We start from the raw sequence: 23,205 nt of genomic DNA, 5'->3' as shown, positions 1-23,205 counted from the left end.
AAGCATGAGACTGAATGTAATCACTTAGGGAGAGAATATAGATAGGAAAGAAGAGACCAAAGTCTGAACTGTGGAACACTGCAGTCTCAAGAGTTTGGAGGAGTTGAAAGGACCAGCTAAGAAGAACTAGAGTATCCAGTGAAGTAGGATGCAATTCAGGTCTGCTAGATCTGATTTCCAAAATGTCTTCAGAATGCCATAGTATTCTTAGATCAGAACATGGTAACTGGTATATTACAGACAGTTGCTTTTGAAAAATTATACTGGATGGTTGGACTATTTCCATACACATATCCTGCTATCAGAGTTGCCTTCGTATCCACTTGTAATTCTAAATTTACTGTCTATCCATGTAATATGAGGTTTATGAAGTTTAATGAGATACTCTTGAGAATACATGTTAGGGCCATCTTTAGAGGGTGATATATCTGTGTAGGCTCTGTATTAAATATGAGAGTTCAGAATGGAGTAAGAAATTCAGTTGCTTCATTAAGCTACAGAAATGATAATTTTGGGAGATTTGACAATTTTATATTCTTTTGAATATCCTCAGCGGTGACAAATTTCTTTTGCTTTGTACGGATTTAACTTTACAGAGTATCTGCAGTAATTTGTGTATTGTTGAGTACAGCGAAAATTGGAAACTCAATATAACATTCTAGAAGGTAATTTGGCATTATATAGCAAAAGATTTAAATTTTTATATAGACATCGATATAGTAACTCTTCTGACAGGAATTTATTCTAAGGAAACAGTCTTATATATGTGCAAAGATTTCTTTATGATATGGTTCTTTATAGTGAAAAGTTAAAAACAATCTAAACAGTAGGGTAATAGAAAAGTAGATTTTAGGATAACCATTCAGCATAATACTATGGAGTCAATAATGTGTACTATTATGGAAAATATCAAATGAAATGGAATAAAAGTGGAAAAATCAAAATGTCAAACAGTATGGGAAAAATTCTATTATGTACACATATATATGCACATAAATATGTATAAAAGGATATATTTGCAAGTGTTAAAATTTATTTCTACATAGTAGAATTGGAAAACATTTTCTTTTTTCATTATTTTTTCTAAACATTCTATAATGAACATATATTAATATTGAAACAAAAAATATATTTCAAAGAAGATAGAATTATGGATCTTTCAGATATGTGTGATAGTTAATGTGGGTAATCAAACAATCTTTGCTCGGTACTAAAACTATAAAAGGAATTTACAATTTTTGGAACAATAACAACACCATTAAAATAAATGAATAGCTTCCCAAAGAGAAAAATTTGAAAGACAACCCTGATTTGGATTTGGAAGTTACGGGATTTTGAGGGGGTGTTGGGGTACATTTTAAATTCAGCTTTAATTTTCATAGTAGAATTCACAGATTATACATTTGTGTAACCAACACCCAAATTAAAATACAGCTGGTATATTTGTCTGAAAAAAAACTGTTTTTCTTTCAACATTATTATACCTTGAATAATTTCTTAAAGCAATATAGATCTTTCAGGGCATTTTCTCTTTGTTGGTACTTGGAATCATGTGGCTTGATCTCACCATCTCTTGGAGTAGTGTGGCCAAATTAGCAGCCCCATATGTGGGCCCTCAGTGATGAGGTTCAGTTTGCCATGTAGGTTTTGCAGGGCATCCAGTTTATGGAAAGCTAGAATGCCTCTTCTACCAACTAAAGAAGCAGAATTGCCCAGGTGCCTGATAGTGATTTTGGTCAAGCAGATCTGTCCTCCACCAGGGCCAGAGGTATAGGTCCTATGGGAATTTCTAGCAAAGAATTGCAGATTGAATTTATTTGCTCCCATCTATTTCCCTTCTCCTGTTTATTAAAAAGAGGAGGAAAGCTATCTGCCTTTTAAATAACTATTTCTCTTCTTTCGAACAACTTATAGGATATTTGTGTTGCCTACTGGTTGCATTTTCTAGGTGAGGATTGTAAGAGTGATAAGTGAGAACTAACTTCCATTTTACCTTTGCAATGACCTCTGGTCCTCCAGTGATTTATGACCCACTAGTCTAGAGGGGTGTTTGTAACTTCCTAACGTACTCCTGAACTGCTTCATAGGACCATCTTTTGCCAGACCACACTGAACTGCCAGTGTCAACACTACTTGCACAAAACTTAATAAATGAGTTTCCTCCAATATTGAGTCCCTGAGAAACATCCTTTTTTTGCTGTGATTCCAGATACTTCTAACCAAAATTAGCTCTCAGTGGCAGTTCTATGTTACTAATGGGCTTTTTATTTTTTATTTCTTGGATTTGAAGTTTCATTTCAAAGACCTCCTGACGGTAGATCATTTAGGTATTCCAGTGGTCTCTGCAGTCATGAGAGCTTCTAGAACTTGAAATAACAATAATTAACTTATATTAGGAGAGTTTATTATGTTCCAGGCAATACTGTTAAGCACTTTCATGGCTTTTCTTATTTAATTCTGATAACAAACCAATGAAGTTGTAGGGATTATTTTGGCTATGTTTTGCAGGTAAAGTAATTGAAGCTAAGAAAGGATAAGTATTTACAAATAGGAAATAAGGGTGCAGGAGTTCCAATAGTAGTTGTGCTCCTAACTGCTGTACTATATTGTCTACCGAAATTGATCCCTGCCATCTATTGGTTCTTAACATTATTGTGTATAATTGATGTTAAGTGGCCCCCAAAAGGCTGGCCTTCTCTTCCTCAGTATATACTTTTCAAGAAAGCTAACCCCAGCAAATCTAGCCCTCTGAGAAAGAAAGGAACTCCAGGCCGAAAGGAACAACTCTGATCCTGCCACTAGTATCAGGCTCCTGACACCTGATACAGGTCAAGCATTGAACGCTAGGGCCTTTACCTTACCCACCCTGCCACGTAATTTTCATTTCTCATTTTAGTTTCTATTGACTACCTGGCTGCAGTAATACTATTCCCTTTCAAGAAATCCTTTGTCTTCAGAACAGTGCATCCACTCACCCCATCACTGATCTCCCTTCCTTCATCCAGCAGCATCAGAAACTGACTGCTCACCCTGAGATAACTTCATAACCTCTGAATCAACCTTGGTTTTATTTAGGAGCAGGCTTCCTTGTATATAAATTGGCTATGAGCTTCATGGGGATGTGAATTGTATCGGTTTTGTTTACTGTGGTATCCTTAGCACCAAGAAAATTATTAGGAACTAAGTAGATTCTTGTTGAATGATTAAATTATGTGCTAACATGTGTATCCACCATATGGGAAACTCAGATATCTGTGCTCTGGTAATGCCCTTAATCCTCATTAGTGCCACTAGAGACTACAGAACAATCTCAAGAAACCAAATGGTACTATGCTCCCCTTACCAACTTGCAAATGGCCATTATTCACCCACTTCATGGGAACGGTCTTAGTTTAATACTGTATGCCTTAAAGCCCAGACCTTGTCCTGACCAGAGGGAGGTACTTAGGAATTTGGAGGGTTAGCAGATAATGGCAGTCACACGCAAGAAGTGGTAGAGGAGAGATGTTCCACATATGTGAGACTTTAAGTGCTAACCTGGATTGAGAAATATTTTATTTGACAAAACTAGTGCAGCTGTGACATTTCCATCTTTCCTCACTTGACGTTACTTTGAGATCTTGATATTTACTTCACCCAAGGGACAGGAACTTCTAAGCCCTTCCATGCTAGATTCTTGGTGTTTTCAGGCTGTCTTATGAGATTTATCTTACTCTGTACTCACAGTGCTGCCTCCCAAATAACACAGAATTTCTATGTTGTTGGGCAGATTTTTATAATATGTACTTAGTTTTCATTCTTATGCAGGTGACCATGTTGCAAGCAGGATGAGTTTATACAGTATTTCAGGGATATGTTCTATTTGATTGCTCTCCCTGTCTACATACACACACACACACACACACACACACACACACACACACACACACACACCCCCACAGAGAGAGAGAGAGAGAGAGAGCGAGCAATCTGTTCTTTGGGATTACATTATGTCTAGCCAGGTGATATACTAATACAAAAACAATTTAAAAAATAATCTTTCTGCACTCTGATACCTCCTTCAATTGGTTAATGAAGCTGTTACTATAAACTATTAGCAAATACAAAATTCTTCATTCAGTTCAAACACAAACAAATGTATCTATCTGGTGCTAAATGATTCCTGGTTTCTTTTTTATTTTTCCAGGCAAGAAAACTGATCAGTGATTTTGCCATTATCTTGTCCATTCTCATCTTTTGTGTAATAGATGCCCTGGTAGGCGTGGACACTCCAAAACTAATTGTGCCAAGTGAGTTCAAGGTAGGTGAATGTCTGTTTTTTGGTCATTCCTGGAACTCTTTTTCTTTCTTTCCCCCATTCTAGTTTATTGTGTGTCCCTTTGAGTTAGTTTTGTACAATTATCCTTTTTTTTTTTTTTTTCAAATCAGTCCCTTTTAGGCTCATATAGACATGTAGTTTAATTTCTTCACTACAATTAAATGTCAAGACTAGGGTTTTTATTTAAAACAACTGATAATACTATTATAAACTCTGCCTTATAGTTTTAGAAATTTTTAAATATCCAAAATATTTTATATGCCTTATTACATTGATCTATATAATGACTCTGGGAAGTACATAATGTAGCTATCATCCTCCTGATTTTTTCTTTTTTGAGACAGGGCCTTGCTGTGTTGCCTAGGCTGGAGTGTGGTGGTGCAATCTCAGCTCACTGCAACCTCTGCCTCCCAGGCTCAAAGAATCCCCCCACATTATCTTCCCAAGTAGCAGGGATTATAGGCACATGCACCACCCCCAGCTAATTTTGTAATGTTTTATAGAGACAAGGTCTCACTGTATTGCCCAGGCTGGTCATCATCCTGATTTTATAACGTTAAGATTGAAGCTCAAAGAATTAAGTAAAATGCCTAAGATTATGGAACTAGTAATGTCAAGGTGTGAAGTTAGAACCCAAGCCTCTAGACGCCTAGTCTAATACTCTTTTCATACTATGAAAGTACCTACCACAGGCATATATATATGAGACATATATATATGGCAAATTGTAATTATTACAAGGTAGATATAACAATTACTTAACTTACGAACCTATTGATATGTGCAGGTAATGGATAAAATTTACATTCCAGTCATTCCTAAATATATTCCTAGCTAATATTTTCATTACATTTTTCATTACAAGCCTTTTATCTGTTTTCTAAAATAATCCTCATTCCCTCCACTACTGAGATCATATATTTGCTAAGAATTATTAAGCCAGTTGCAGTTTTAGATTAATAACTACTTAATGAGGAAGGATATATATGTTATAACACACATTATTTTTTGAATTATCTCTGCTATCACATATTCATTAGTAAAGATAAGTTCTCATCCATTCAATCATTAATTCATTTGAGTTAATATTTATTGAATATTGAGTCAGGCTCTAAACTGGAAATTTGAAATGCATTGATGAGTAAGACAAATTTTTTTCCCTAACAAGCTCACATCTGCTAATTGTAGTAAAATGAGGTTAGATTCAGTGACAGAATTATGAGACAGATGATGGGAATATCCTCAGAAGAGAAATGAGACTTTCTTGACAGCAAATATGGAGAAAATAATTCACAGCGTTCTATTTTAGCTTTTTTATGTGCATTGTTGAAAGTAAGGAAAAGCATACGAAACACTTTTTTTCTGTAGTTCTGGAGTAGACATACATGATCTATTGATGGAAAACAGTCTAAGAACTGCAAAAATGACAATCTTTTCCAGTTTTTTGGTGACATTTCCTAAAATTTACCCAGTTATTATAGATCATTATTTCATATGTAAAATAAGAGACCAGAATTTTTACATTAGTTCACTTATATAAAAACAGTTATGACTTTTTATATATATTATGAAGCTGTTAAAATTTGGCAATAGTATAAACAACTTCATTATAATTGCTAAAACCCATGAACAAAATTCATGGTGGTTTGGTAATTTCTTGCTACCTTTTTACTGAATGTTACATTTGGAGTTTTCTTCTGGCTACTCTTTAAACTTAAATCAGTTTCTTCCATTTTGAGTCCTTATCTTAAATCATCCCAAATGCACAAAATGCCATTCACTTCTTTTCCAATGGCTCATATTCTTTCTCTCCTTTCTTTAAAGAATTTCTCAAAAATAACATCCTTTGGGAGGGTTTTGGTGAATAATCTTCATTCTCCAGCTCAAAACTGTTTATATTTCTCAATATGTTGGTTATCCAAATATAATAGCATGTCTTCCCATTGATTTTTCACCAAATAGTATATATTAACTTGATAATTTTCTGAAAAATGTCCTCTGTCTTTTTCAAGCCAACAAGTCCAAACCGAGGTTGGTTTGTTCCACCGTTTGGAGAAAACCCCTGGTGGGTGTGCCTTGCCGCTGCTATCCCAGCTTTGTTGGTCACTATACTGATTTTCATGGACCAACAAATTACAGCTGTGATTGTAAACAGAAAAGAACATAAACTCAAGGTAAGTGTCTGTTATATGTCTATCATTGCCTTCTACTTTTTTTTTTTTTTTTTTTTTTTTAGTACTTGAAAACACTAATTGATTAAAAACCAAGGAAGCTTTGTTGGGAGTTACTATAGCTAATGTTCCTTACAAGTCCGCAGAACCAGAGATCACTTTGTATTGGCACATGTCTTCAATGTAGCACTTTAGGGAGAGCTCATTTAAATCTGAAAAAAAAGGTTTCAAATCATATTTCTTTCACCAGCACAGAAAGAATATAAACATAATTTACTACTTAGCCACAGTCATCCTATATCTGATTTTAGTGGAGTAAATATCCTCAATAAAGAGAATGACAATCAAAGATTTAATTAATTTATACTGAGCATCTGCCTTCTCTTAAATCAACTCAGGTTTATTCTTAAAGATTATTCAGATAGTTCGTGGTTGTAAGCTGCTGATATGCATTCTTGCTTTTTGTCTTCACTTACTTGTGTCAGTATGTTATTAACCATAAAGTATGGAGAAAAATACTTTATTTTGTACATTTAAAAAATCAGTTATTAACTTTGTTATGACTCTAAAGAAAATGCCTCAGTGGTCTGGGATATCTTTCAAGAGAGCTGCCTAAAATGCTCTTACTTTATATAATGTTTTTCCAGCTCTAGTGACTTTTTTAGTTGCAATGAATTTTCACAATACCATTTGAAGAAGTGAGATATGAATGGTAACAATGATAAGGGCTGTTATTTAGTGGATGGCTACTATAAGCCAGGCCATCTTCTAAGCACTTTGTATTATATGTTAACTCATTAACTTTTCATAACCACCATATGAGGGAAGCATGTTAATGCATTAGAGTCTGTTACCCAGAAGGAGAGGATATTACTAAGAATAGAGTCCAGCACAGTAGGTATAGCAGGAAAAATATTCAGGAAATATAAAGAATTGGCTGACTATAGAAACCCATTGAGTAGAGGAATGAGAGAGATGAGGAGGATTCTGATAAACTATCCAAGTAGGGAGAACTTAAAAAGCTGTGGATCATGGTAAGAAAGGAGTAAATCCCAAAATAATAAGACCAGGAGAAGAAAATTAAAAGCTTTGGTCAAAAAAGAGATGTTTAGATTTTGAGAGTTTGGAAGGAGAGAAAGCTGAGATTGATGAACTGGTCCAAAGCACGTGGCTAGCTCCTGAAGCAAGTTGACGATGACGTCCGTCAACACTTGTAAGTTAGAGTAACGTGAGTCTGGTGTACTGAAAGTATCACCTGCCTCAATATTGACATGATTGGAAAGTAGCAGAGTATGGTAGAGAAGAACATCATGGGAAAGTTACTAAAACCATAAGTGAAAGTATGTAACTGTCCTGGAGGTCAGCATATTTAGTGATGTGGAAGGGCAGAATGAAGAGTAACTGGGCTTCAGTACAAGGCAGTTCACAGAAGCATGAAAACAAGTGAGGTATGCTCCCCTCTAATATGGGGAGTAAAAAAAAAAAAAAAAAAAGAGCAAAAACAAAAACATAAAACCAAAAAAACAAACAAAAAACTCGACTGTCACTAAAGAACAGATCTCTCCAGGAAATCAGTGCTCCCAAAGGAAACCAAGTGGTTTTCACTTATGATGAAAGAAAAAGTTGTGAATTCAATTGCAAAATTACATTAAAGTGACTTTCCCCCATGCCCACTCCTGCCATGAGTAGATATTGTACTGCTCTGAGATACTTTTCTTAATTCTAAGATCATTGAGCTTCTCACATTCTGGTGATGTTGGGTTATTTGCACTTGTTACATGGCAGCTGACTTAATTAAGAAGTGAAAGATGCTAGGCCATTAAATGGTTATATCTGCAACTGGCACAGCTTTACTTCTTTACTTTGCCATAGTCAATGGGTCAAAATAGTCACAGGGGCAGCCTCCATTCAAGGAGATGAGGGGGGAATCTTCTTTTTAATGGGGGAATGGCAAGGTCGTATTGTAGAAAATCATATAAGATAGGAGATATTTTCCAGCCATTTTTGGAAAATAAAATCTGCTACATTTGTACTAAAAAATTTGCCATAGTCTAGATCTTCGTGATTGCTTCCCCGTGGTATCATTTAAGCATATTCTTTTTTTTTTTTTTAATTTATTTATTATTATTATACTTTAAGTTGTAGGGTACATGTGCATAACGTGCAGGTTTGTTACATATGTATACTTGTGCCATGTTGCTGTGCTGCACCCATCAACTCGTCATTTACATCAGGTATAACTCCCAATGCAATCCCTCCCCCCTCCCCCCTCCCCATGATAGGCCCCGGTGTGTGATGTTCCCCTTCCTGAGTCCGAGTGATCTCATTGTTCAGTTCCCACCTATGAGTGAGAACATGCGGTGTTTGGTTTTCTGTTCTTGTGATAGTTTGCTAAGAATGATGGATTCCAGCTGCATCCAAGTCCCTACAAAGGACTCAAACTCATCCTTTTTTATGGCTGCATAGTATTCCATGGTGTATATGTGCCACATTTTCTTAATCCAATCTGTCACTGATGGACATTTGGGTTGATTCCAAGTCTTTGCTATTGTGAATAGTGCTGCAATAAACATACGTGTGCATGTGTCTTTATAGCAGCATAATTTATAATCCTTTGGGTATTTTTTTTTTTTTAGATGGAGTCTCGCTCTGTCGCCCAGGCTAGAGTGCAGTGGTGTGATCTCGGCTTACTCCAACTCTGCCTTCCGGGTTCAAGTGATTCTCCTGCCTCAGCCTCCCGAGTAGCTGGGATTACAGGGGCATGCTACCATGCTAGCTAATTTTTGTATTTTTGGTAGAGACAGGGTTTCACCATGTTGGTCAGGCTGGTCTTGTACTCCCAACCTCATGATCTGCCCTCCTTGACCTTCCAAAGTGCTGGAATTACAGGCATGAGCCACCACGCCTGGCCCATTTAAACATATTCTTTTGTCCTCTGTGCTTCCTTTAAATTGGCCATTGGATCTAGAAGCTTGAGGAGATATAATTTTGATATTGTATATATATATAGAGAGAGAGAGAGGGAGAGGAGAGAGAGAGACAGAGAGACAGAGAGAGAGAGAGAAGCCCAAGACTAATTTATAAAAGGCCAGATAACTTTAAGCTACAAGAAGTTTGGCTTCGGAATTTCGAGGTCACGGAGATAATGTGAATTCCAGCTCTAAACCCAATTGTAGATTTGTGGTTAGGAATATCCCTCTCCTGGGAGATTCTTTCTTTCTTTTCCCTTCTTTTGGCATTATACCCAATGGCAAGGCTGAGAGAGGCATGTGTTCTCACTATCTTTCTCTGTGGGGTATTTTTTTTTTTTGATTGGCCAACTGAGTATGCCATGTTTAGAGTGTACTAGTTTTATTTTGGGTGGTATCTCCCATCTTTGCCCTCTCCCACAGAGCCCGAGAATTGGTCTCTGTCCCAAGAGTTCAGATGGTCATTCTAATTCAGGCCCTAAGCCTCCAAGGATTGGCACGGTGTCTCTCAGGGCAGTTCCAGGCTCCAGGGCTTGCTGACTCCAAGGATTTGCTTCTTCACGTGGCTATTGTTTTTGTATCCAATTGTTCCTCTTTCTAGTGGATAAGCCATAGTTTCTAAAATATATTTTCTGTGTCTTTTTGAGCATTTTCAGATGTTCTGTATTGAGAGGGTTTTTGATGTTGGTTTAGTTTACCAAAGCCTTGAAATGGATGTTGACTAATACATTTTTATTCTGAAAAAATTTGCAAACAAATTCTTAATTACGATCTACAGTTGGCTAGATTTACTCTGTGTCTTTGGAGGTAAATAAATGCCTACAAATTTTTACTCACTGAATTTTCTTATTGATAAAATTCAGAATTTAGAATTTCAGAAGTTTAGGAATGATAAAATACAGAACTTTTTTCCCTTATTCTCAGTAGAAAACATTAGAAAATCAAGCTTTATTAGGGTTTGCCTCTTAAAATAAGAGTTGAATATATAAAAAATAAGTTTTCATCACCTTTGGAATTGCCACTTGAAATCATTCTTTTGAATAATGAGAGTTATGGAATAGGTGTGTCAGTCTTTTGTCACAAATCTAATGATACCAGTGACCATTTCATCATGAATCAAAGGCTTCTCACTCTGAAAACTGTTTTGCTCATATTTTGTTAGGAAAGGAGAGCTGTGGAATGTGAACACTGGAGATTCTGTCTAAAATTGTAAAGGGCCTTAACTGCTATGAAATTGATTCAAAAGAGAAAGCTGAAACTGAGAGAGATGGAAGCATTGTGATATTAAAAACAGCATGTTTTTGGGTGGCATTTGCTTTGGCTTCCGGTCAAGTAGCTCTGGCTGTCTGTTCTGCTTGGGATGGGATCCACCTTTCCACTCTGCTGAACAGCTCAGTATTGATGTAGGAACGCCAAGGCACTTGGCTTTCTTTGGCCATTATTTTGGTTGGTTATGCTCTGCAGAGTGCTGAAAAGCAAGCCAGGGTCAGCAAGGTCACGACTTCTTTAAGGTCATTCCCTGAGTCATTGGCAGAAGCAGGAATAGATTCTGAGCTTCATACTGCAAAGCCAGGGATACTTCTCACAAGGAAAGTGATTTCAAGAGTGTTATAGATTGGGTGTAGGAGGGAGAAATAATTTAGGATAGCTATCTAGAAATAGATATGAGGTGGTTGTGACAACAAATTTGCTCTGATATCTTTTATGGTAAAACCCTTAATTTGAGGGTGTTCTTTTTTGATAACTCCCAAATTCCTATTTTTGCCCCTATTTTCATTTTTCCTTTCTGTTTCTACTCTTATAACCCTATAGACTTAGTCCATTTGTTTTGTACCTACACTCTTCTAAAGGGTTAGCCATGGGTTAATAACCAATCTTCCTTGCTTCATTCCAAAAGCATTCATTTTTTAAAAAGTGCTGTTCTTGTATGTCAGTCCTGTGTTTTTAAACTTCCCCACTTTGGCCCCTTTAAATCTTTACCTCTCAAAGAACTTCCATTTGCCCTAGCCTGGGTTTTAAGACTCTTTGCCAGAGGACCACAAGCTAAATTTAAAATGGCTTTCTTCAAATGCTAGCCAGTGCTCTAGTCAAATGAACAGTGGAGGTTTCCTTAAGCCTGACGGTTTCTTCTGCTAGGTACTCCAGCCAGAAAGCTCTTCTCCCTACTTGCTAATGATTGCTGTTTTTCAAAATCCTCTCCATCCTTTAAGATAATTCAAATACAAAAACTTCTCAGTGTAGCATTCACCTTTAATGTAATTTATATTTCTCTTGTTTTTGCTCTTAGTATATTTGTATTACTCTGTGGCACAAGTCACGTATGTCTTTTACAGTATCTATTTTGAATAGTTACCTTATCCCTTTTTGTTTTCAAGGTCAGGACCAGTTTTATTCCTCTTTTCAGCTCTCATGTGGCCCACCTGTTTCATATGGTAGACTCAATAAATACATGTTGGAGAATTGTATTCTCTTTGGCCGACATGGCTCTCAGTTGTTACTCTGTGTGCGAGAGATGATAACTGCAAAACATGTAAACTCTCCACTTCTCAAAGTGTGTGCTTATGTTGGTCAAAGCCCTGTTTAGATGTCATCACTGCAGGGAGTTTTTGTGAATTTACTCTAGACATAGTTAAACACTTCATTATCTGTACTTTTTATTATCGTTTCCAAACCTCTTTGAATCTCTATTCAGAGTGCGTTATAATTTGTGTACAAGTCTGTGTCCCCTTCTTCAGTTCTGAGCTCCTTGGTGGGAGGTACCATGTCATGGCTCTTAATGTCCCCATAAATGAGCATATTGTCTGGATCTTTGTGGGCCCCTAGCATGAATGTCTATTCTGTGTCCCTGCATGTCCTAGTGTGTACTGCTCCTCACCTCTCCTTTGTTATCAACTATGTACCACACGTAAACTGTAGGCTGCTAGGCTAGTCTTTTTCTTTCATAGATTTTGATTTCTGTGGATTTATTCCTAAACGATTTCTACTCTGTATTAGTAAAGCATATACAATTTCAAAAGGAAATAAAGTTTCACTTTCTCTCCTTGTACTTAAAATAATCTCCAGTTTCAGAAAATAGAACAACCGTTTGGTTTGTATTCATGGAAACAAGAAGTCTTTTAAACTTTAAAGGGCATATTTAACCTTTTGAGCATTTATTGAGTGCTTGCTAGGTATGGAACACTTGTGTTAGATGTTGAAGATAAAAATGGTTCTACATTGCAGTCTATGCCCTGAAGGAGTTTAATGGATTTTCCCTATTCACCACCTGTCTATTACAACACCAAGGTTGGAATTGACCATGCCTTTATTTGTGCCTTGTACCTTGCATGTACATTAAATTATTTGTTTTCATGTCTGCCCTCAATTAATGATCTGTAAACTCTAAGAGGGCAAGTTTCTGTCTTATTTGTTGTTTTATCTAACACAGAGCCTACTAGCACAGGATAGGTGTTCAATGAATATTTATTAAAGAATCATTTCTCATCCAAAGATACGAGCAAATGCAAAAGGCCCAGGGTGGGAAGGAGCTTGGCGTATTGAGAAACATATAATAGGCCATTCTGACTGAAACTTGGGGAATTAATTCATTTAGATGAGGTCAAAGTTAATGGGGCCAGGTCACATGGAACGAAGTTTCTGAACTTCAGCATTATTGACAGTTGGACATTATTTTTTGTTGGTGGTAGCTTTCCTGTGCATTGTAGGCTGTTTATCAGCATCTCTAGTCTCTCATCAGTAGAGGCGTTTACACCCTCCAGCTGTGACAACCAAAAATGTCTTCAGGCATTGCCAAATGTCCCTTGGGAGTGGAGACGGGCGCAAAATAGTTCTGGGAGGAGGCTCTGATGTAGAAACTTAAAGATAATTTTACAGCGTTTAGTTTTTCATTCTAAGTGAAACAGGAATCACTTTAAACAGGGAAGTGGCATATAATGATTTCGATTTTTAAAAAAGATTCGTTCGTGAGGAGAGTGGGTTGTCAGGGACAAGAGAAAAACAGGGACGTTTGTGGTGAGAGCAGCATTGAGGGCTGAGGGTTGGTTGCTGGATGGTGTGAAGGAAGAAGGGGAATTTGCATGGAGCACTGAAAGGAGAGAATGACTTTAAACAAATGTCAAGGAGTAGAAGCAGAATCCCAATTCAAAGAGTGACACATAGGAAAGTGCAGGAGCACAGAATGTGCAAGGCACATTTAGGGATTGGTAGAGATTCTGGAATCCTTGAGGGCCTCCTCAGAGTTTTAGATGTAGGAGCATGGAAAGGGAGTCTTTGTATTCTTCGGCCTTCTCATCTGCCTGTGGCCTCCCCTATTCAGCAACATCCAGCTTGGGCTTGATGGGTCAGAATTGCATTTGAAACACTCAGTCTGGCAGCAGTGAGGATGGATGGGGGAGGAGCAAGAGTGGAGGTGGGTGGGGGGAGCTGAGTGGAAGGGGAAGGTGGGTGGGAAGAGGCTGCTGCATAATCCAGGAGAGAAAGGATGAGAATCTGAAAAAGGTAATGGCAGTGGGGAGGAGGAGTACAGAACAGATAAAAAGTTTCATATGTTATTTTTGAAAAATACTGTTTTCCATATTTCTTGCAGTATTCTTTATATAAAAAGGACCAGTATTTGAATATTATTTTTATTCCATTCAAATCTAGTCATTCAGATACTTTTAACTCAAAGGGACATCTTAGAAGTGGCTTGTTTTTATACATATATAGGTGGTTTTGCAGAAACAACTTCTCTGACATAACCGTTTGCTTCTTGGGTCTCATGGCAATAGTTTGGGGCAACATGAATTTGAAGCATAGCTTTTACCATTCTGTTCAACAAATGTGTCTCCAGAGTTTAGCGTGTGTCGGACACTCTACTAGACATGGTAAGCCTTGCATGTTGAAATTTGACAAAATAAATTTATCACTTTTTTCTCTTTGACCTCGTTGTCCATAAACTCTCCTCAATGTTGTTCCTTTGGTTTAAACTGCATCTTCTCAGGCCTGGATTATGACAGTGTTGTCGTGTCTGTCCTCTGCCTCTAATCTTGACCACTATCAATATACCATTTATAGTCCCAACAGAGCCATCCTTCTAAATAGAAATCTGATTATATCACTTGCCTGCCTAAAACCCTTCAGTGACTTTCCATTGCTCTTGGGATAAAAAATTCCAAAGCCTTTAGCAAAACATAAAAGTTCTTAACTTCTCTAGCCATCTTCTTCTGTGCAGCAAATTTATTTCATTTTCTTAGAATGGCAACTTGCTTTGCATAGTTTTTCACCTACTTCTTATCTCTGAGTTGGTTATGGCTCATATTTTAGAACTCAACCTAAATACTACCCCCCATGCAAACCATCCCTGACTTTGTACTGAGTTGGGTACCCCTCCTGGATGCTTTCTCAGTACCCTGAATTCACTCGTACTTTAATACTGGTTTTATAAACACATGTTGTTTTGACCAGCTCTACCATTAAAGTAAACCACTGGAGGGAAGGACTGTGTATTATTTATAATTTTACCTCTAGGGTCTAGCAGAGTGCCATTGAATGAGTGAATTAGCATTTATTCATTTATCCATCAAACATTTATCTAGAGTATCCACTCTGTGGTACACGCTGTGCCAAGTGCTAGTTTGATGGTGAACAAAAATATACATGGTTCCTGTCCTCATGGAACTATGAGAGAGAGAGGCACAATTCACATAATTATGCAGAATGTGGCATGCAAATGTGGCTGATGTCATGAAGGAGAAGGAGATGGTGTGTTGAGAGGGTGCAGGGAGTTCCCTAATGTGATGGCACTTATATTGAGACCTAAAATGTTAGCAAGAATTAGCTAAATGAGGCTGGGTGGGAAGACTATTTCGGACACCCAAAGAAATCACTGTGTATGCATAGGCCTTACAAAAGGAAGTACCTGGTGAGAACAGGTGATTGAAATAATCCTGTGTGGCTGCAATGAGAGAGTTGAGGCTGGAGGGGAGGTAGAGGTAGACCAGGTAGGGCCTTCAGGTCACATTGGTCATTTTCCCTTCCCCTAAGAACATAAAGAAGTCCACTGTGGTTGAGGAGAAGGAAGACCTTTTTTTTTTTTTTTTTTTGAGACGGAGTCTTGCTCTGTCACCCAGGCTGGAGTGCAGTGGCTGGATCTTGGCTCACTGCAAGTTCCGCCTCCCGGATTTACGCCATTCTCCTGTCTCAGCCTCCTGAGTAGCTGGGACTACAGGTGCCAGCCACCTCGCCCGGCTAGTTTTTTTTGTATTTCTTTAGTAGAGATGGGGTTTCACCGTGTTAGCCAGGATGTTCTCGATCTCAAAGCAGTGGTGTCAAGGGGAGCAGAGTACTTGTCTCTCTGTAATTATTTTATCTCAGAACCTTTGTTTATTCTGATGGTTATATAGTTACCTTTATAGTCCATCATCTAAAATCTTCATTTCACCCTCTTTCATATGGGCCCTTTTTGCTAGTCTTCAACATATATAACTCAAACTTGTTTTAGTTAAAATAGATCCAGAAAGCATCGAGATGACTCAGGGTAACATGGGTGACTTTTTTTTACATAAGCTATTCTTTTGACCCATTCATTTGGCTAGTGTGCATATCCTTAGGTTACTACAGGTTTTTTGGTAACAAGATTTGTGGATTCTGCTCATTATTACCCTGCTGGTACTTCTAATATGGACTTCAGTGATTTAGTCTAAAGAGGGCTTAAAAATTCTGTGATGTCTCTACTGTTTTTCTCCTTTTTCCCTCCCCACAAATGTTTCTCATGTCTGCGAATTAACAATAACGTTTTATATTTTTTTCATGGCTAAATAAGAGTTTACAGTTGCCAATAAGGGGAGTATATGCATGCTATTTGTCCAAAATAAACATTTATTGAGAATCAGCTGTGCATCATGTACTCTGCTAAGGTATTCAGAATACAGAGAAAAAAAGATACAGTCCAGGTCCTCATGTTACTTACATTCTAATGTCAAAGACAGATGAATACATATATAATTTCAGAATTGGTGTGATGAGGGCTGTGATAGAGGAAGGCGTAAAATGAAAAACAGGGAAACATAAAGGAGGAGAACTAACCCAACTTGACTTACTTATCTCACCTAGGTTGAGGCAGGAAAACCTACCAGAAAAGGTGAGGGTTAATTTAAGTCTTAAGGATAAACAGGACTGAGTGAGAGAAAGAACAAAGAAAGAGTAGAGGTTATTCTGGGTAGAGGAGGCTACGTGGGCAAGCACACAAAAGGTATCAGTGAAAGAAACACATATGAGGCATTGCAGGTGGTTGAAAGTGGTGGTGGCACAGGATCCAATCTGGAGAGAGATGAAAGATGAGGCTGCAGATGTGAACAGGGGCCAGATCATGAATGCTCCATAGTGAGGTTCCAGACACACAAACAGACAGGAGGGAGAAAATGCTGTAGGCTCCACCTTAAGGTGTAGCCAGAACCCAACCACTTCTTACCGTCTTCACTGCCACCACTCTGGTTCTAATCATCACGATTTCTTCCAATGGTTATGTAGTCGTACTATCCTTTCCCTATTTACCTAACACAGCAGCCAGTGTGTTTAGAACATAAGCAAACCGTGACCCTCCTCCATTTCAAACCCTCCAGTGGTTTCCCATTACACTCATCCTACAAGCCTAGGTTCTGATAGTTCTCCATAGTACTTATTACTATGTGAGATGCTGCATATTTTACTTTTTTATGGTATTCATTGTTGTCTCCCTCAGTGGAATGGAAACTCCATGAGGGCAAGATTTTTTGTCTGTTTTATTCACAGATGTGTCACCAGCATGGTACTAAGTTGTCAGTCAATATTCATTGAAAGAATGAATGACTGAAATCTCAGATATATCATGGTATTCACCGCATTAGTCATTATTGGACAAATTTATTTCAGCTCATCCCACCTCTGCCCTCCTTTCCTCTGCCTTACACCACTCTCAATTCAAGCTATTATACCTTCCTGAAAATAACTGGTTTTATGAATATATATTAACCTATATTCATAATCCCAAGTAGATTTTTGTATTTAGCCAAGCCTGGGCTAGGTGAATATATGCTTTTCTTTGTTGTACCAGCTCCGCTTGCCTGTGATGAGTTCTCAGAACATGATTAGATCCATGTGTGCGAGCCAGGGGTGAAATCTTGGCATTTCAGTGAGAGGAGAGCAGTGTTGTGACGAACTGTAACAAGATCTGAATGATAACAGTCACCAGGTTCCTAGTGTAAATCACATCCTCATTTTTTAAAACCAGCCTCTTTATTCCTTGGATTGGTCATGTTCTGGCTCTTGGCACTGCTGCTTCCATGCTGTGACAATGAACTGCTCTATTTTCTCAGGCTCCGTAGGGGTATCAAGTATTTGATTTCTTCATAAATAGAGCAAAGAAATAGAACCATAGAATAACATTGCGGACACATTTAACAATATTTATTTCATGAATAAAAAAGCTAGACCTTTTGTTACATTGTCTGCTCTTCCAGTCAGTGAATGTTATTGTGACCATTGGGCAATGTTTGAAATCGGCCTATTCTGATTAAGGGAGTGTTTATTACCTTAATTATGACATATAATAGATTGTTAAACATTTACTTTCATATATTATGAAAGCTGAGAAATGGCCTACATACCTTCTCAATCTTGCTTTCGGATACTTACGTAAGTTGATGAACAGCATACTACTCAGTGCTGTCCAGCAGAGAAGGCAGGGTGCCTGCTTTCAAGGTGCTTATTATGTTTATCTTAACAACAACAGCCAGTACCACTACTGCCGCTATCACCGTTTATCAAGCACCTATGACATTAACAACTGCGGTTTAAATTGCTACAAGATGCTTTGCCTCTGTTACTTCAGTGAATGGTCTTAATTCCTCTGTGGAGTGGGCATATATATCTCCATTGTTCTGATTAGAAAATTGTATACAGAGAGGTTAGGAATAAACAAATAATAAGTGTATCTTTGACTTAAGTCTTAGACAATTATTCAACGCTATAGTAGAGAAGGTCTCTAACATAGCAGCTGTAAGAGGCAGCTGTATGTTTAATTGCTAGAAGATAAAGTCCCTTGCTTCAAGGAGTTTGACTTACCAAGCAAAGTAAGTCGGTTTCCTTTGGTCATCTTAATTCCCCTCTGGAAATATGACTAGATAGCGAATATGAGTCTTGTCTTCACATGGTTTTGTTATCTCTTTCTACAGAAAGGAGCAGGGTATCACTTGGATCTCTTTTGGGTGGCCATCCTCATGGTGATATGCTCCCTCATGGCTCTTCCGTGGTATGTAGCTGCTACAGTCATCTCCATTGCTCACATCGACAGTTTGAAGATGGAGACAGAGACTTCTGCGCCTGGAGAACAACCAAAGTTTCTAGGAGTGAGGTGTGTTAACTCAGAGGAAAATGACTCCCCAGAACACGCTGTGCACACATCCATGTGGTAATCTTAAGGAAATGGGCAGATTTGGAGGAGACAGGGCTTGTGATGATTAATTTATTCCTATATTTTTTTGTTCCAGAAAGGACTAAATTTTCATCAGAGGTTTCAGTGATTTTTTTTTAGTTTACTCCTCATGATATATCATTTTCATGGATTTCCAAAAGGCTAAATGTTGCAACATAAAAACACAACCAGAGTACTTTTTTTCCTCAACATGCAGGTGATTTTGGTGCTGCAGTGTTTACTGTATCACAGTCATGTGTGAAGGCCCTAAAACTCTTGAGTCTGCTTATGACTTTTAAGATTCTGTAAAGGGAAAGGTATTGTTATTTTCCAATTCATTTTCTGTCCCCATAAACACTGAACAACTTTAACCTCCAACTGGTCAATTTGGGTAGCTGTGAAGGGCAGGAGTAGAAGGTTTGTATACTCTGCTGAGCACTTTTTACTGCAAACTCTGCTCATAAGTGCTTGGGTAGCTCACATGACAGAGCCATCGTTTCCCACGCCAAAACAGTGGGTGATTCTTTTTTGGGGGGTGGGGGAGGGGGTGCAGGATGGGAATTATATTTGTTGAAAAGTACTTTTGTTGTTGTAGATTTGGAAATTAGACTGATGTGATTTATTGTGCTAATGAAATTTCCTTGAGCTGTTTGTTAATTAGAATATGGGACAATGTAATATCTGTCTCCTATGAAAGAAGGTGTAAGGGTAATTACACAAGAGGATAAATTGCTTTAAAAAATAAGGTCTTCAAAGAGGCCAGTAACTGATGGACCAAGAGCAAGTGATTTTTCTTTCTTGATTCTAAAAGGAGCAAAAGATTTAACAGGATTACTTCTTTCTTCATGAATTCAAATCACATATTGCAATCACTTTAAGTTTTTTTTAATAGTTATGTTGAGTTTATACACCATCCTTGAGGTACTAATTACATGATACCAACACCTTTGTTGCTTTAGCCAAACACTGATTTTGTCAATGTGTAGTTGTTTTTTTTTGAAGGTGAAAAGACAAGCGCATGTTTATGAAGACAAGAGGTAGATTGGTAATCTTTTGATTTGGTTTCAGGGAACAAAGAGTCACTGGAACCCTTGTGTTTATTCTGACTGGTCTGTCAGTCTTTATGGCTCCCATCTTGAAGGTAAATATGTGAAACATTCATCTCTTCCTTCTTCTCAGAACACTGACATATAATTGGACATGTGAAGAGTGAAATTCCTTATGAGATACTTGCAAGATTCTCATCAGTTCTGTAACACACTGAAGCAGGGGTCAAGTAGAAAGAGGGCTTTAAATACCTTTTGTCTTGATTTCCTTCTCAGTCTTTCATCCCCTCCCTTATCCTTAGTTTTGCAGTTACTTGATTGAACTGTATTAAATTAACAATATCCAAACTTTCTGATCTGTGAAAACAGTTTCATGCAATTGAATTAGACTGATCTTCTCCCCCTCCTCCACACAGATATTTTTTATTCTCCTTATCTTTTATACATTCTTTCTTCTATCACCTTCCATTTGCTTGTATCCAAATCTTGTCCCTCTTCCCTCATTAGACTCCTAAATAACATGAGTGATGCAGGATGACCATTTTGAAATTTTTCGACTATTGTTAATTATTACTTTGTTTCTATTTTATTTGAATCAGATGACCTCATAATTCACAAAGGTGAATCAGAGTAAAATTACTGACTCATAATTAGAAAGCTTTAGAAATGAACTTTTGAAGAAGAAAAATTCTATGATATAGCTTGTTTAGAAAATTAGGAGTCAATATATAGGTTTATTAATGGGTTGGATATCTGCCTAGATAGATAAATGGAAACTGTATGTGAAAACCTATTAAGAAGTAGGAAAAAAAACTAATGAAAGTTAGTGTATACCTCTTCATGAAGCTTCCAGTTTTCTTCTGTGATGCAAACATTTTATTTTTTTCAATCATATAAACATGCTTGTGAATTATTGATAATTTGTATCTTATGCTTTGTACCACAGTACAAAGCATGAAAGTCACCCGTGGACCTAACAGCTATAAATAACCACTGCTAATGATATCCTAACCAATTTTCTCTTAAAATGTTTATTTTTAAACAATTTTAATTTTAAAGACTTTTAAAATGTTCATTTAATTACATAAGTAGTGGAGCAGTACAATCTTCTGAAGAATTCAAACAATATAGAAGTACAAAAAGTGAAAAGCAAAAGCCCTCTGTTTCTCTAAAATTAGCAAATTTTATGTCCGTTGCCAATCAGATGAAGTTGAGGGAAGTGGAACTGTAATATCTTTGACCTATAAATAAGACTAAGATGGCCTTCAGGGGGTTTAGACTGTGTGCACAAAATACTTGTTAAACAGTTAAAATATGTAATTATTCATCTTTTTTCCTTGGTTTCCACAATGTCAATTAACTGGTTTAATTAATTTCTGACTGGATTCATGAGGAATATGTATCTCATCTTACACAAGACGTTAAGATTAAAAATAACCTCAGAAAAGTTGTTTCTGACTAGGTACAGAGGGCCTTAAAAGAGTACAGAGCTTATGTTCTGCAGGGACAGAGGGAAACCTTTTGTCACCTTTGCCAGTGCAAAGCAAGTTATGGGATAGGTGTGAAGGTGTGGTGACTTTCACAGCATCGAATCTGCTGCCAAATGCTTTATGTTCCTCCGTTATCCTATAGGCACCAGCACATCAGCTGGTGGAAAGCCTAATGACAGCGTTACCTTTTAAGCAATGGAACCTCATCTAGTGAGATCATTTTTAGAGAGTTCATTGCAGACAATTATGAACCCATGTTGTGAGAGGCTCTCCTAGAAATGAATTTTCCCTGTGGGTTCCTTGAAGGTGGGCTCACTTCGAGCAGCTGCAGAGTTTCTTTTATGAGCTCTCTTTGTGCTCAGTCACTGGTGAGGGAGAAATGGGCAGAAATCTTTTCATCAGTTCTAATTTACTCATCACGTCCCCCATTTTTCTTTTATTTTTATAGTATTTCTTTTCATTAATACAGTATAAAATCGTAATTCAAAAAAGTCAGATGTGTTTAAAAGTTCCTTTTGTGTGTATACGTTATAGCAGATTGGCTTTATTCCTAGAGAATCTGACAGTTGAGTAATCATGGATGATTCCAAGAGGACACAGAGAACAGATACTGTAAAATTACTATTTTTAGGAGAGATGCAAGACTTACATTTTCAACAACGCCTCTTCCTAACCATTTTCTCACCCTGCACCCAAATATGGCTGCAGAGGAGTTAAAGCTGAAAGTTCTTTTGTTCTTTACAATGATTCTTTTCACCCCTGATAGGCAAAGTGCCTTAGTATTTACAGAAACAGATTAGAATGCAGAGAAAGAAGGCAAGGCAGAGAGCTGTAAAAGATCAGTGAGCAGGAGCTTTCTTTTCCTTTAACCTTCCTTAATTAACCCATACCTGGGCTCACCCTCATTCAGCTGCTAGTGTCCATGATTGTGACTATTTCCACCTGGCAATTTTGCGTTAACCCAAAGAGACATTGTAAGAATAAATGAAAAATGCAGTCCAGCAAACGTTTTTGTTAAGCAAGGTTTTCCCCAAAAGGTGGGAAATGAAATTGTTTTGGCAACATAGTTTATAGCATACTGTACAAAACCTATACTTAAAAACAACAAGAATAAAATAAGGATTCCCAGTTGTGATTCCTTACTTCAGTAAGTTAGGCTATTCCTTCTGGAATCACAACTCCTGATAAAGTCAGCTACTTTCAGATCATGTACCATTGAGGTTTGGTAAGTTATGTGCGTTTATCACAAATCCCTTGTTAGCTCATTTGAAAAGTCAATACAGGAAGAAGCAGATATTGAGGGTACAGTTTAACTAAAACCTAAGTTATGACTAAGTAAGAGTCAAGATTAACAATTAACCGTAGAATTCACACAGAAAGTGGTGTCAGGGGTTATGCTGGAGTAGGGAACCTTTCTTCCTCCCCTTTGTGACTATGTGTTTTTTAAGAGAACTAGAGGACAACTTAAGAGAATAATTTTACTTAAGAGTCTGTCTTTGAAAAGGCAGATCAAATGAATGGGAAAAGAGAAATGTGTTACTTTTACTTTTTAAAATGAAATGGCTCAACACCATTTCTGCAAACTCCATACCTCCCTCACAAGTTTGATGGTCTCAGATGATCCTAGTAATTTTCTTTCATGCATTAAGCAGTGTAGCAAGTTGTTTCCCCTGCCTGTTTATGCAAGCTTACTTTGAACATGAAGTTTTTCATTTTTTATTTTGATCTCTTTGCCGAGCTCTTTTATGTAGAAGAATGTAAGGAATTACAATTTTAGGTTC

At 37.4% G+C, this 23,205-nt stretch overlaps 1 protein-coding gene across 11 annotated transcripts in view; it reads left to right on the top strand.

The window, feature by feature from the left end:
- The window catches only part of SLC4A4 (solute carrier family 4 member 4), a 493,252-nt gene that overhangs the window by 444,805 nt on the left and 25,242 nt on the right, over positions 1 to 23,205 (top strand). For all 11 annotated transcript variants that reach the window (XM_065545104.2, XM_074039893.1, XM_065545105.2 and 8 more), the window contains 4 exons: positions 4,187 to 4,300; positions 6,331 to 6,492; positions 18,650 to 18,828; positions 19,957 to 20,029. In XM_065545104.2, the coding sequence (XP_065401176.1) occupies positions 4,187 to 4,300; positions 6,331 to 6,492; positions 18,650 to 18,828; positions 19,957 to 20,029 (528 nt within the window). The remainder of the gene's footprint in view (positions 1 to 4,186; positions 4,301 to 6,330; positions 6,493 to 18,649; positions 18,829 to 19,956; positions 20,030 to 23,205) is intronic.

This window comes from Macaca fascicularis, chromosome 5 (genome assembly GCF_037993035.2).
Source record: "Macaca fascicularis isolate 582-1 chromosome 5, T2T-MFA8v1.1".
In the NCBI taxonomy this organism is placed as follows: Eukaryota; Metazoa; Chordata; class Mammalia; order Primates; family Cercopithecidae; genus Macaca; species Macaca fascicularis.
The sequence above is the reverse complement of the archived record's forward strand: the minus strand, read 5'-3'. Positions and strand labels throughout refer to the sequence as shown.